This window comes from Plecotus auritus (genome assembly GCF_963455305.1).
Source record: "Plecotus auritus genome assembly, chromosome: 1".
Classification (NCBI taxonomy): domain Eukaryota; kingdom Metazoa; phylum Chordata; class Mammalia; order Chiroptera; family Vespertilionidae; genus Plecotus; species Plecotus auritus.
Window position 1 is genome coordinate 198,300,404 of NC_137770.1, and position 13,869 is coordinate 198,314,272.

The 13,869-nt window shown below is 44.8% G+C and overlaps 1 protein-coding gene across 1 annotated transcript in view; it reads left to right on the forward strand.

Moving 5' to 3' along the window:
- The window catches only part of SCARB2 (scavenger receptor class B member 2), a 60,362-nt gene that overhangs the window by 23,054 nt on the left and 23,439 nt on the right, over positions 1–13,869 (forward strand). Inside the window, exons 3-4 of the mRNA XM_080687071.1 lie at positions 9,035–9,182; positions 10,404–10,592. Coding sequence (XP_080543197.1) covers positions 9,035–9,182; positions 10,404–10,592 — 337 coding nt within the window. The remainder of the gene's footprint in view (positions 1–9,034; positions 9,183–10,403; positions 10,593–13,869) is intronic.

A 13,869-nucleotide genomic window follows, 5' to 3' on the forward strand; every position in this document is an offset into this window, starting at 1 on the left:
AGATTTTAAAATGACACCTGTGTTTCAGTCACCGGTTTCCTTTGTAGTCCTGGGTATTTAATTTTCTGTGTGTAAACATTGATCTGAGTAGGTCCACAGGCTTTACCGCACACGGGGCCAGGGCCCAGGGGAGGCTGAGGACCCTAAGAGCAGGTCTGATCTGGAGATTAGAAGGCCACCTGGTCGCTCTGTACTGGCTCATTTTGCCTGCAGGAGTTCTCCTGCCTCTGGTGTCTGTCCCGCCCTGGGCCCTGGTCTCTTCCATCCGCTGCCAGAGTGACGTTCCCAAGGGCACACCTGACATTCCCTTCCCTTTCCTGCTCAGGGTCCTAGTGACTTTCCCTGTGCCATGTCCTGGCCTGAGCATCTGTATACTTAGCCCCTTGATTTTATTTTATTTGATTATTTAATTTTAATTTATTTTTGGCACTTTCAACCTAGAATTTTATGCTCTAACCAGAGCTATCCAACAGAAATGTCACATGAGCCACGCATATCATGTAACATTTTCTAGTAGCCACACTTATACAAGTAAAAAGAGATAGGAGAAATTAATTTTAATATTTTACTTATCCCAATACCACCCAAAAAAGTATCATTTCAACATGTAATCAATAGTCAGAATTATTAATACTCAGTACATACTTTTTTTCCTAGTAAGTCTTTGAAATCCCATGTGTATTTTATAGCAAACCTAATTTTGAACTAGCCACATTGAGGTGCACAGCAGCCACATGTGGCTTGTGGCTTCCATATTGGACCCCGAGTTCTAACCATACTCCACGTACTTGTCAGCCCCACGCTACCGGCCAGTGTGCGCTCTGTTCTCTCTGTCACGAATGAACTCATCACTACCACCTCTCCACGCCGATGCAGCTGCTCCCTGCGACTTGCCCTGCCTTTGGATGCACTCTCCCTAGTGTGCGTCTGTTAGACACAGAGTAGGTGCCCTTTAACCACTGGTTTGCCTGTCTGTCTTTCTTCCCAATGTACTGGAAGCCCCGTGAGGGGCAAGAACCAAGTCCTATAACGCTGAACATCTAGTGTGGTGAACATTGGTGGAACACTGAGTGAAACGTCCTCCATGGTTTAAATCATAGGAAATACAAGAGGAGAAATGGTTTCAATCCACAGCACATAAACAGCTCACCTGGAACCACAGGACTGCACCCGGGGAACCCAGGCGAAGGGGAAGAGGGTCCTGAAGATGAACCCCTTTCTTTGGGAACGGACACTCACATGTTCAGTACAAACTACAGTGTTCCTACAGGTGTTGAATGGGTTGTGAGACCTGGGATTTGTAGAAAAGTGTGGCTTTTTAGGGAGACTTACAGGCCTTTTACACGCATCTAGTGCAGAGGTGTGGAACCTTTTTTCTGCCAAGGGCCATTCCAGGCCCATACAAAATTATCCACCTAAAAATTAGCCTGCTATATTTGGTCAAACATTTAATTAACTCACCCCTAATACCTTGTCAGGGCCAGGCCAAATGATTTCACGGGCCTTATACAACCCATGGGGCCAGACCTTCCCCACCCCGATCTAGTGGGTGTAATTTTTCTCACCCATGACCTAATTGTGCTATTGTTCAGCCAGATCACATACTGGTATTCCAGTGGCTCCTGCCCCAGTGTTGGGTAGTCCCATGGCCTCCCTCCCAGCTGAGTCAGCTGACACTGTCCATTGTGTGCAAACAGTCCTGGGGCACAAAGAAGGGCGTGGCATGCTAGCCCCTAACTGGGTGGTGGGTTGGCCTGGGGGTGGAGGGTGGGGTCTCTGAGAGAGGGAAAGCCACGCGGGCTGTGGGGGGACTGATTAATTTGACACACAATGTACAGTGGCATGTTTTCTAAAACTTTTACATATGGATGAGTTCAGAATATTAATTTTTTGTAAAAAGATGGTGGCACTTCCGCATGTAGATAAAAACCAGTCAATCTGATTTAAGTAATGCAGTGTATAGTGAAGGTTTTTTTAAAAAAAATTAATTAAAGTATAGTTGGCGTACAATATTAATTAGATTCAGGTGTACAACATAGTGATTTGACATTTATATACCTTATGATCTTTTCATCACACTAAGTCTAGTTACCATCTGTCACCATGCAAAGTCATGAGAGTATTATTGACTATATTCCCTGCATGATGTACATTACATCCTGTGCCTTATTTATTTTATAGCTGGAATTTTGTACCTCTTCTTCCAGTTCACCTATTTTACCTGTCCCCCACTCCCATCCCTCTGTCAGCCATCGATTTGTTCTCTGTTTCTATAAGTCTGTTCCTGTTTTGTTTGTTTACTTGTTTTGTTTTTTCAGATCCCACATGCAAGTGAAATCATACGGTATTTGTCTTCTTCTGTTTGACTTATTTCACTTAGCTTAATACCCTCTAGGTTTATCCATGTTGTCACAAATGGAAAGATTTCATTCTTTGTATGGCTAACTAGTATTCCATTGTATATATATATATATATATATATATATATATATATATATATATATATACCACTGCTGCTTTATCCATTCATTTACCCAGGGACAATTAGGTTGCTTCCAAATCTTGGCTATTGTAAATAACTAGAGGCCCGGTGCACGGAATTGGTGCACTGGGGTGGGGGGTGTCCCTCAGCCCGGCCTGCGCCCTCTTACAGTCTGGGAGCCCTGGGGGAATGTCTGACTGACACCTTAGCGCTGCCGCAGAGGCGGAAGAGGCTCCCGCCACCTCCTCTGTGCTCGCCAGCTGTGAGCCCAGCTTCTGGGTGAGCAGCACTCCCCCTGTGGGAGTGCACTGACCACCAGGGGTCAGCTACTGCATTGAGCATCTGCCCCCTGGTGGTCAGTGTGCATCATAGCGACCAGTTGTTCCACTGTTCGGTCGATTTGCATATTACTCTTTTATTATATAAGATGCTGCAGTGAACATAAGGGTTCACCTGTCTTTTCAAGTTAGTGTTTTTATTTTTTCAGATAAATACCCAAAGGTGGAATTGCTGGGTCTAGTGAAAGCTGTGCATTGAGTAGGCCTGGAATAAGCTTGTTGACACAAAGCTAATTTGTCTCATGTTCCTGTTGCTTAGTGACATATTTGCCAAAACATGTGTTTCCAACTTACGATATTACAAGGCTTCTGTATCCTTTTTGAGATTTATTTTCTATTTTGTGAGGTCTCTTTTCCTATTATTGAACATTTCAATAATTTAAAAAAATCAACTTGTCTAAGGGCTCTTTCAAGTACTTTACTATTTCTAAGACATATTTGCTAAATTCACAATATCCCATTAAACATCTCCTCTTTTTCCATTTCTGAGTTTTGTTGTTGGGATTGTTCATTTCTCTTGTAGGCTCCTATTACTGCTTTGACAGTAAGGAAAAAGATGTGAGGGATAAATATCTCATAATATTTTTTATTATTCGTTGAGCATTAAGTAATACTGGATTATGAAATAATCAGCATATACAGTATCATATATAGCATTATCTTTTAAAGAAACTTGAAAATGCAATAAGTAAGAAAACTACTGCTATCCCTAGTTTCATGGATACCAAGATAACCAATGCTAATATTTGAGTGGATCTCTTCTTAGCCATTTCTCCATGGGGTTTTACTTTTATTTGGTCTTCATACTGTCTGTACATATGTTATACATACACATGTACATAACATGTATATTCTATTCCCTTGATATTACATCTTAGGTATTTTCCCATGTATGTCTTGGTTTTATACTAATACTAGGGGCGCAGTGCACGAGTTCGTGCACCTTGAAAGGAACTGTGGGCCGCGAGGCTGTGGTAGTCACAGGGGCGGGTCTCGGCCCATCCTCTGTGAACCGGCCTGGCCCCTTCTGCCACCGCCCCGTCTCCTGTCTGCTGGCAGCCCCGCTCCCGCCGCCACTGCTCCCAGGTGCTTACAGCACTGGCCCCGCTTGCACCCACTGACGGCATGGAGCTATTGGGGCCGGCACCAGCCGCAGGTGTGAGCGGGGCCGGTGCCATCAGCAGGTGCGAGTGGTGGCTGCTGCCCCGATCACCCCTCAGGAGCAGGGGGATGTGGAGAAGCCCTCAGAGGCGATCAGGGCTGGCAGCCACCCCTCGCATCTGCTGATCGCGCTGAGTGATCGGGATCAGCGCTGGGCGCTGGCAGTGGGTATGAGAGCCAGGTGGGACCACAGCGCACGGGAGCAAAGAATTTTCAGTAACCACCAGAGGCTCGCCCCAGTGACAGCGACCAGTGCCCCGCCTTGCTGTGGTGCCCCAGCTCACCTGCTCCACCATCCTGCCGCGGCCAACACCCGCCATATTCCACACACGCCCCCTTGTGGTCAGCACACATCATAGCAACCGGTTGTTCAGTTGTCTGGTTGTTCCAGTTGTTCCACTGTTCCGTCTACTTGCATTTTAGCCTTTTATTATATAGGACATTTTAATAGTGATACTATTCAAGAGGTAGCAGGAATAGTGTTAAAACTATTTAACCGTTCCCTTCTTGGACACGTGGCCCAGTTCTCATTTCATTCTTTGATTACCACGTGGATTGAATGTTCTCCTCATGTTTGCCAGCTGATGGTGTTTCCACATTCTGAGATCTCGTCCTTTGCCCATGTGCTCGTTTGGATTCTGGTTGTCCGTGCCACTCTGTAAACCTTACATGCAATAACGTTAACCCTTTGTTACAGTTGTGGCAACTGTTTTTCTATCCTCTGCCTTTTTTATGTTTAAAATTTACATATAGTGAAATCCATTCCTGTATGAACTTTTCTGTCATTTCTGAGCTTAAAAAGTCTTATTCCTTTCAAAGGTTTGATGTTCAAGTCTATTTTCTTATAGTTCTATTTTTTGCATTTAATTTCTTAAGGATTTAATTGTCTCCTTGCAATTTAGCAAAGGTAGGAACTTTGTTTAATCTTCCAAATTCTGACCGTTAGCCCTTCGATCCTTTACTCATCTCAGAGCCAAGCTGAATACATTTTTTTTAATGTCAAAGAGATGATAGAAAATTTAGAAATTCTATGGTTATTGTTTCCATTATTAAAATATTTTTTAAACCTGGCTCATTGTTCTCTGATACCACTTCTTTCTCAAAACAGAAACAGTGTCTTTAGATAAGTTTCTAAAAAAATCTTTGACCCACTCAGAGGTAAGAAAAGCAGAAAAAGATTCCCCCCTCCCCTTGCCCTGCACAAAAGGTGATGACCAGGTACTTGTAAGTTCCAAATGGTTGTCCTGAGTGACCTGTGGGCACTGGCCAGGTGGGTCCAGGTACTGCTGCGAGGACGGAGGACCATTTCCGCCTTCAGGAGTGAAGATGCTTCTTGCCCACACCCAACGAATGTGGGCCACACCATCCCCGCCCCACCTGCGCTTTTCTCAGCACCCTGCTCTGAGCTCTCGGTGTTCAGTCCCTCACTTAGTGGACCAGGCAGTGGTAACGGAAAGTTAAACCCTGGTGCTGCTCAGCACCCTCCCTGAGGCCTGCTTCCCGCCTCTGCCCTTGCTTCCTGGTCGCTCATCCACCCTGTGATTTCACTTCTCCATCCACTCTCTGGTCAGCTCAGCTGTGCCCTGCACTGCAGGCTACTCATCCTCCCCCAGGACCAGTTTCCTCACCCCCCACTGCCCAGTGGAACCTGTACTCTCTGCTGTGCTGCCTGCCTGGAAGCCCCTCCAGCCTCCCAACCGGGGAAGCCTGCTCCTTCCAGAACCAGCCCCACTGTGTCCCTGCACAGCACCTTCCTCAGGACTCCCATCCCAGGGGCCCCTCCTCTCTCCTCTGGGTGTCCCTCCGGCACCTGGAGGGCGTCTGTGGAACACGGTCCCGGTGTGAGGTAGCTGTTCCCGGTGTGAGGTAGCTGGTTAGACAGAAGTCTCTGTGCTGTACCAGGTTCTTTGAGGACAGAAACCAGGTCTTAACATCTCTCTATCTCCAGAGCTTAGTGCAAGCCCTCACACATAATGTTACTAGCTACTTGCTTCCTAAATGGATGGCAAGCTTATGCAAATTTAATTCTCACCACAACCCTACAAGGAAGGTACATTCTTATCTCCACTTGCCTACAAGGAGGCCCCTCCACTCTCCACAAGCCTACAAGGAAGGTACGTTATTGCCCCTGGAAGCAATGAGTAATTTCTCCTTAGTCACAGAGCTGGCGACGGGTGAAGCCAGAATGGAATGCAGAGCCTGGCAGTCAGATCTTAACCCACACTTTGCCCACTGTGCTCAGCCACTTCTGAGTGGTTCTCATCAGAGAGCACTCGGTGAATGGAGAACTACAGTGACAAAAGATAAGGATTATATGATAGTACTAGAGGCCCAGTGCATGAATTCATGCACCAGTGGGGTCCCTTGGCCTGGCCTGAGGAATCGGGCCGAAACTGCCTCTCCGACATCCCCTGAGGGGTCCCGGATTGCAAGAGGGCACAGGCCAGGCTGAGGGACCCCACCGGTGCATGCTCAGGGCCGGGGAGGGCCTGTGCATGAATTTGTGCACATTCTTTAACTTGTTAAAGAACTTAAAAAAATGATTTAAAATGAAATATCTCTAAAATCAACCAGGTCTTTTCCTGCCCGATGGAGTGTAACCCAACCTTTTCTCAGTGACTAAGGCCACCAGGGTGAATAACAAATATTAAGTTGTTGTCTGAGCCTGGAATGTCCTGGGCCTTCAACACCAGGATTTATTGGCATCTGCTAAGTACCAGGGACCATACCAGGCACTTTGAAATATGGTTTCTTAATTAATTGTCTAGGCCAAATGTTTGCTTTGCCTTTAAAAAAAACAAAAATGCTTTTGTTTCTATTTCTAGAAGCTTCTTTGGTCTTGGCAGACACTGTAAAGCAGTGATTGTTCACTTCTTGCTCTCAGTCCGCTGTTCCCTAGAAGGCCACCCCGCTCTGGTTGACTGTGGCTGACTGACCAGCTGGGTAACCAGACTTGCTGGTATTGTTGCCGCCGTGACGGAGTGCTTGGGTTTCCCCGGACTAGGCTCCTCGGACTCCGTGACTACATGTTGTTCTGAGAGACAGGCCCCTCGCCACCTCTCTTCTTGGTTTCCTTGGCCGCTGCAGAGTGGGAGGCCACCTCTGACCCCCAGGGCACCGTCTTCCTTCGGTTAGACCAGTGTTCGGCAAACCGCGGCTCGCAAGCCACATGTGGCTCTTTGGCCCCTTGAGTGTGGCTCTTCCACAAAATATCATGTACCCTAATTAAGTCAATAACAATGTACCTACCTATATAGTTTAAGTTTAAAAAATTTGGCTCTCAAAATAAATTTCAATCGTTGTACTGTTAATATTTGGCTCTGTTGACTAGTGAGTTTGCCGACCACTGGGTTAGACCACTCTGCAAAAGCTGAGAGTCGGGCATGCCTGAGGGTGGCGGGAGGTTGAGGGGAAGTCATGTGGTTAGCTGTGAATGATCTGTCACGTTCCCTTGGTGCCTGCCAAGTGAATTCAATATTTTTGTGGTTTGGGAAACCATGGCTTTGACTTTTTAAACTGTATTGAGAAACCCAGTCAAGTGACAAGGCTTAAAGTGATTGGAGCCCCCATGCTCAGGTTCTTTAAAACATCAGGTTCTTACAGGGTGAGCTGTAAAGAAAACATTCTAAAAGTCCCCCAGAGTCAGTGCACAGAAATAAACAGAAATGATGCAGGCTGTAGGGTTGGAATTATTCAGGCCACTAGGTTCATGACCCAGGGCTCAGTGAAAAATAAAAAAAAGGCTTTAGCAAGGTCATCAGTTTTCGTCATTAGTTAGAAAACTTGGCAGAGTTGATCCCTGGGGTTTTGGCCGGACGTTGCATCCCAGCTCTTTGCTCCCTGGCCCGGCTTTCTTTGTGTGCAAACTGGTGTTCACGCTGGGGTTATTTTTTCTACTTCTAGTTTCTTAGTGGTCAGCTAGACCAGTGCAGGGTCCTGGGCCTGGTTATAAGTGGGTGCACCCTGAGAAGTCCTTCCCTCTTCCCCTTGGCGGCAGGGAGGCTCTGGGACGGGAAGGAGTGGAGAGCAATGCCCTCTGCAGGCACCAGCCTTGGCAGAGGCAGCGATTTGCCTTTGGCATTTCCTCTTCTCCTCCAGTTGCTAACCAGTCCCTTTGCATTAACTTCTCCTTAGAGTCCAGGGAAACCTGGGATCTGAAGTCAGGGGACCAGGATTCTAAACCTTGTTCCGCCACCTCCTGGTTAATCCTGGGCTAGTTACTTCATCTGAATCTCCCTTTTCTCACCTACAGAAAGACTGGGTTATGCTTTCTCTGGGAGGGGGCTTTGGTTGCAAGCCGGAGAAACTGCCCCTGGCCAATTTAACGAAAAGGAGAACTTATTTGAAGGCTATCTAAAGTGGGTTACAGTTTCCACGCTGCAGCTGGGAAGAAAGAGGCAGGCTTTAAAGACCCGGATCTCTGGAGCACAAGGATCCTCGCTCATGTGCGCCCCCTAGAGGAAGCCGGTATTTCGACCGTGTTTTCCATCTGGAGGCTCTGGGCTCAGGAGGCAGAGGCCAAAGGGAAAAGAACTGATTGAGCTGGGGTCGCACACCGCTGCCCAGTGCAGGAGAGGAAAGAAAATCAGGGTCTGGCCAGAAAAAAGGGCAGTGAATGTCTAAGCAATTAAAATTCCACTGTAGCTACCCCCTAAGTGCAAATTGCACAAGTGTTTTAACAGGACGGCCGCTATCAGGTTTTGTATGTATTCCTCGTGAATGTATTTTGGGAACAAACCATAACCCAGAGTTCATTGGCTTTGATGCCCTCATCAAGGTGACCCTTGACCATTGCATTTTCCAAATTGTGGGGGGAAAGAATGGAAATGACAGATTTTTGAGAAGACTCTATCCTGGGCCTTATTTCCTCACATTATAAAACTGGAGTGTTCATCTCCAGTTTTTACAGGGTCAGTACTGGCATGCAGTCTCTCTTTCTAATGGTTATGTTGGGAATAGTATATTGGAAATAGCTTTGATATTGAAAGAAGGGGGACATACTGCGTTTTAAAGTAGTGACTGTTTTCAAACAAAATCTCTTTCTTTCTTTTAGGGAAATCAGAAACAAAGCGGATATTCAGTTTGGCGATAATGGAACAACAGTATCTGCTGTTAGCAACAAGGCCTATGTTTTTGTACAAAACCTATCTGTTGGAGATGCTAAAAGTGACTTAATTAGAACACTAAATATTCCTGCAGTGGTAAGTTAGCATTTTAAGAACCATTATTATGGATTTTAGAGGAAAGGTAAAAGCTAACTTAAGGCTATTATGGCTTTACATTTAGGAGCTAAGTTATGTTAAAAAATATATACATATATAAGAAGAAAAATATGTTTTCCCTTGCCCTTCTTTAAAGTTTATCTTAGACATTTTTCTGAAGTCTTTCAAACAAGGTCTTTTCAAATACTGATGGAAGGCAAATTTTAGGATTTCTTTTCACAGTTTCTTGCTGTGTGTTCAGGATCAGCACTTGTGTAAATAATTATGTCTCTAGGATTTTTTTTAAGTAGCTAATAATTTTTAAAAAATGTTTTTATTGATTTCACAGAGAGGAAGGGAAAGAGATAGAAGCATCAATGAGAGAGAATCATTGATCAGCTGCCTCCTGCACACACCCTCTACTGCAACCGGGGCATGTGCCCTGATCTGGAATCGAACTGTGACCTGTTGGTTCACAGGTTGATGTTCAAACACTGAGCCATACCTGCCGGGCAAGTAGCTAATAATTTTAAAAATATTTATTTGCCCCTTGTTTTGGTTCAGAAACTAGCAATAGAATTTGCATACCAACTCTTAATTTAGATTTCTGCCTACGATTTTTAAGTTCTCAAAATACATATTGACTGTTTTTCCCCATTCCAAATAATAGAGGGACTGGGCTATTGATCACAGCCTGGAGTGATTTCAATGGGCTCTGATTATAATGGAATTCCATCTAATAGCAGTATACGTGATACCCAGGAAACGTTCCTGTTCACCTGCACTAACCCCCTCTCAGGCTCCCACACTAACTGATAGGTGACCACTCACCGCGGACCCAGGGCCTAGAAAACTTTACATCCCAGATCTGGCCCTGCCCTGCCCCTAGTGGAGTCAGCCACCGGCCCTAGCAGGAGGAAGGTGGCGCCACCTTGTGGCCAAAGATGCCAATGTAATTACAAGAGCTTTTCCCTTCCCTCCCGCTGTGTGGGGACAGCAGCAGGGTGGCCTTGGGGATGTTGAGATCACAGTGAACAATGTTAACGCTGAGAAAGGGTAGTAACTGGGGAGTTTTAGTCCTGCACACAGAGCCAGAGAGGGGTTCGCGGGCTAATTTTCCAGCTGTTTAACTTCAGCCTCTGAGTTTCCAGCTCCCTTTGCTGGGGGCCCGGGGGAGAGCGGGTGGGCGTGCTGTTCTCTGCATTTACCTGTGTTCCTCAGACTGCCATGGAGTGGGCGCAGCAGGGCGTCATCCAGGTGATCGTCCGGGCCCTGATGAAGGCTTACCAGCAGAAGTTCTTTGTGACGCACACCGTCCACGATTTGCTCTGGGGCTACAAAGATGAGATCTTGTCCCTCATCCACCCTTTCAAACCTGACATCCCTCCCTATTTTGGCTTGTACTATGGGGTAAGGATTTTTTTTTTTTTCTAAGCCTCTTTGTTCAGCTGAGGGGGTACCCCAAGCCAGACTTCATCTTCACTTTGAGTTTCTTCTAGGAGACCAAAATTGCCCAGAATTCTAGATGACTTATACAGTATGTAAAAAATAACGTGTTTTAGTCGGGGGGGGGGGGGAGGGGGGGAGGAAGGGGGGGGTTCTCCCATGATGTGCTGCCAGTGCTGACTGAGTGTAGTTGTGAAAATATAGGGTGTCCCCCCAAAATGTAGGCACACTTTGAATAATTATTAATTCCAATATTTCTTTTTAGATTTAACCCATTGGAATTAATAATTATTCAAGTGTGTATGCATTTTTGGGGACACCCTGTACATAGTGTGGCTGAGCCATCAATTAGGTGCAATCTTTCAAACCATCATACATTTCAGTGTTCAATGCCAAGTCTCATTTTGATGGTTTGGGCCTCTACAAGGCCCCTTCGTGGAAAGCCCTCTACCATCACTCAGATTCCGTGGATTTCCCACATTCAGAAAAAACAACAGCACAAAAAACTTAGAATCAGGGGGCCTAGATTTGCATTTTGACTTCTTCTTTTAATAGGTATGGGACTTTTCTGAGCCTCAGTGTTATCATTCCTAACTTGAGACTAGCAATAACCACACTTCAAAGGTTGGTTTGAAATGGCTAAGTGGGAAGTCCATAAAAGTGCTTTTCAAACTATGAGTTCATTGCAATACACACTTCAGGAACCATTATTTATTTGTTCGTTCATTTGTTTGTTTGTTAATCCTCACCTCAGGATATCTTTTCCATTGCTTTTTCAGAGAGAGAGGAAGAGAGGCAGGGAGGGGAGAGAGAGAGAAAGAAACATCGATGTGAGACACATTGACTGGTTGCCTCCCGCATGCACCCTGACGGGGGCTGGGGGGTGGGGGGCGCAGGGCTGGGAATGAACTGCAACCCAGGTATGTGCTCTTGACCCAGAATCGAACCTGCGCCCATTCGGTGTGTGGGCCAACACTCTAACCGCTGAACACACCAGCCATGGCAGGAACCATTATTCTTTTTCCCTTTCATGACTGTCTCAAAAAAATGACTCTGAATTAATATGAATGACTGGTATCTGTGTTTGTTTTGGAGCCAAATAAACTCTCTGTAGTGTTGTTGGAAAAAAGAAAAAGAAGAAGAAAGACAATGTTTTTGTTTAGTTTTTCATCTGCTCTGGCCAAATACTAACTCTTTAGCCAGAAGCACAGAAGTTCATCCAGTGACCTGGATAGTCTGTGGAGTTCTGCATCCACCCAATCCTGGCCTCAAACCTTGCCTCAATCCTAGGGTTTCTGCCAACATTTGCCTCTGATACCTAGGCCTGTATGCCTGTTCCCTGCTCACCCTTAGTTAACACCCTCAAACACTTTCCCTTCAAAGACTTTAATGCAGAAACAACAAACAGTTAGTGGGGGGAGGTCCGGGAGGTGGGCAGGGTGTGAGAACGAATAGGATAAGGTGAGTTCACAGAGCTCCTGAGAAAGAGGGAAATGGTTAACTGTCAGATACTCTTGTTTGCAAGGCCAACCAGCATATCTGTACCTGCTGATTTTAGGGTACCTCTGTTCTCCTTGATAGAAGAGAGTTCAAGCGCCTCCCACTGAGTGTGTATTCTCTTACGTATACAATTCTAGTTGCTGAGAAGTATCTTTGAGACGTCAGGCAGCCCAGCCAGTTCTACCAGGAGGACAGGTGTTGCTTATGGCATGGCATGCTAGTGGGTGAATGTTGTAGTCATGTCCTCAGACCATTTCTCCGCCTCCTGCAGTAATGTGTTTCTTGTACCCAACTCACATCCCTACCACAATAACACAAAACCTAGTTGTCCTTGCTGTCCTCAAATAAAAGTTCTAGTGAGAGACAGGGAAGCATCACATTCAGTGTGTGATTCCTGGGCAGATAACAGCTGGGAAGAACCCTTTTTGAGTTACTCTGAAACATTTAAACACTTAACCACTTCTGGGGTCCTCAGACTTTTTAAACAGGGGGCCAGTTCACTGTCCCTCAGACCGTTGGAGGGCCGGACTATAGTTTAAAAAAAAAACAACTATGAACAAATTCCTATGCGCACTTCAGGCCCAGGACGAGTTGGCTGCTAAGCAGGACAGGCAGCGGCACCCGGCGGGCCGGATAAATGTCCTCGGCGGGCCGCATGTGGCCCGCGGGCCGTAGTTTGAGGACCCCTGAATTCTTAGCCCCATCTGAGTTAAGTGGAGGAGTTCAGAAAACAACATACATGCATTTTTTAAATTGGTGGTTCAGCATTTTTTGACACGGGGTATTTGAATTTTCATCCAAGTTACAATGTTCACACCACTGCTCTTAAAGAAGAGTCCTGCCTCATTTCTTAAAGTCACGTAAAATTTCATATATGGAACATGACATGGCCATGATGTACATGGACCATGTTGGTATATTAACATAGTTGGCAAAATAAAGTTAAGTGACAAAAAAAGACCCCAAGTAGGCAAAACAAAAACAAAACAAAACAAAACAAAAACATGAAAAGAGAATTCACAGAGGGTGTGCGTGCTTTCTAAGGTATATAGCTGAATGACAGGAAAAAAGAGTTCAACCTCAGTGAATACAGAAATGCAGAAAGAAGCAAGAAGCCGTGGGGAGTTTTTGTTCCTCCAGTTAGCAAAGTTTAACAGAAGCCATTTGGGGAACTAAACTGATTTATACTGCTACTTCCACCACTTTCCAGCTGGGTGACTTGAGCAATTTGACAATATGTATCAAAAGGCTTAAAAATGTTCCTGTTCTTTTATCTAGTAATTTCACTTTTAGCGGTCTGTTTAGAAAACAAAAGTACTGAAAATTTTGTTAGGCATAAATATATTCATACAACATTATTTATAGTAGCAAAAAAACCTCAAAACTAAATATCCAATAAAAATAGAATGGTTAAGTAAATTATTTTCACATAATGTCATGGAGTCGTTAAATTATATCTATAAAGAATTTTGATAACATGGGAAATAAGTTTTATGCTTAAGTAAAAAATTTGCATATGTATATATACAATTGTAGATATGTATAAAATGGTGTGCATATAAATGTACATATTTCATATATTACATATAGCTATATCTTAGTTCTATAAACATATCTTATATAGAAAAAAGACTAAAAACAGACCAAATATTAATTGTAGTTCCCATTAGTTGAGAGGATAATGAATAATTGGGATATTTTTATACATCATTCTGTATTTTCTAATAAGAATGTATTACTT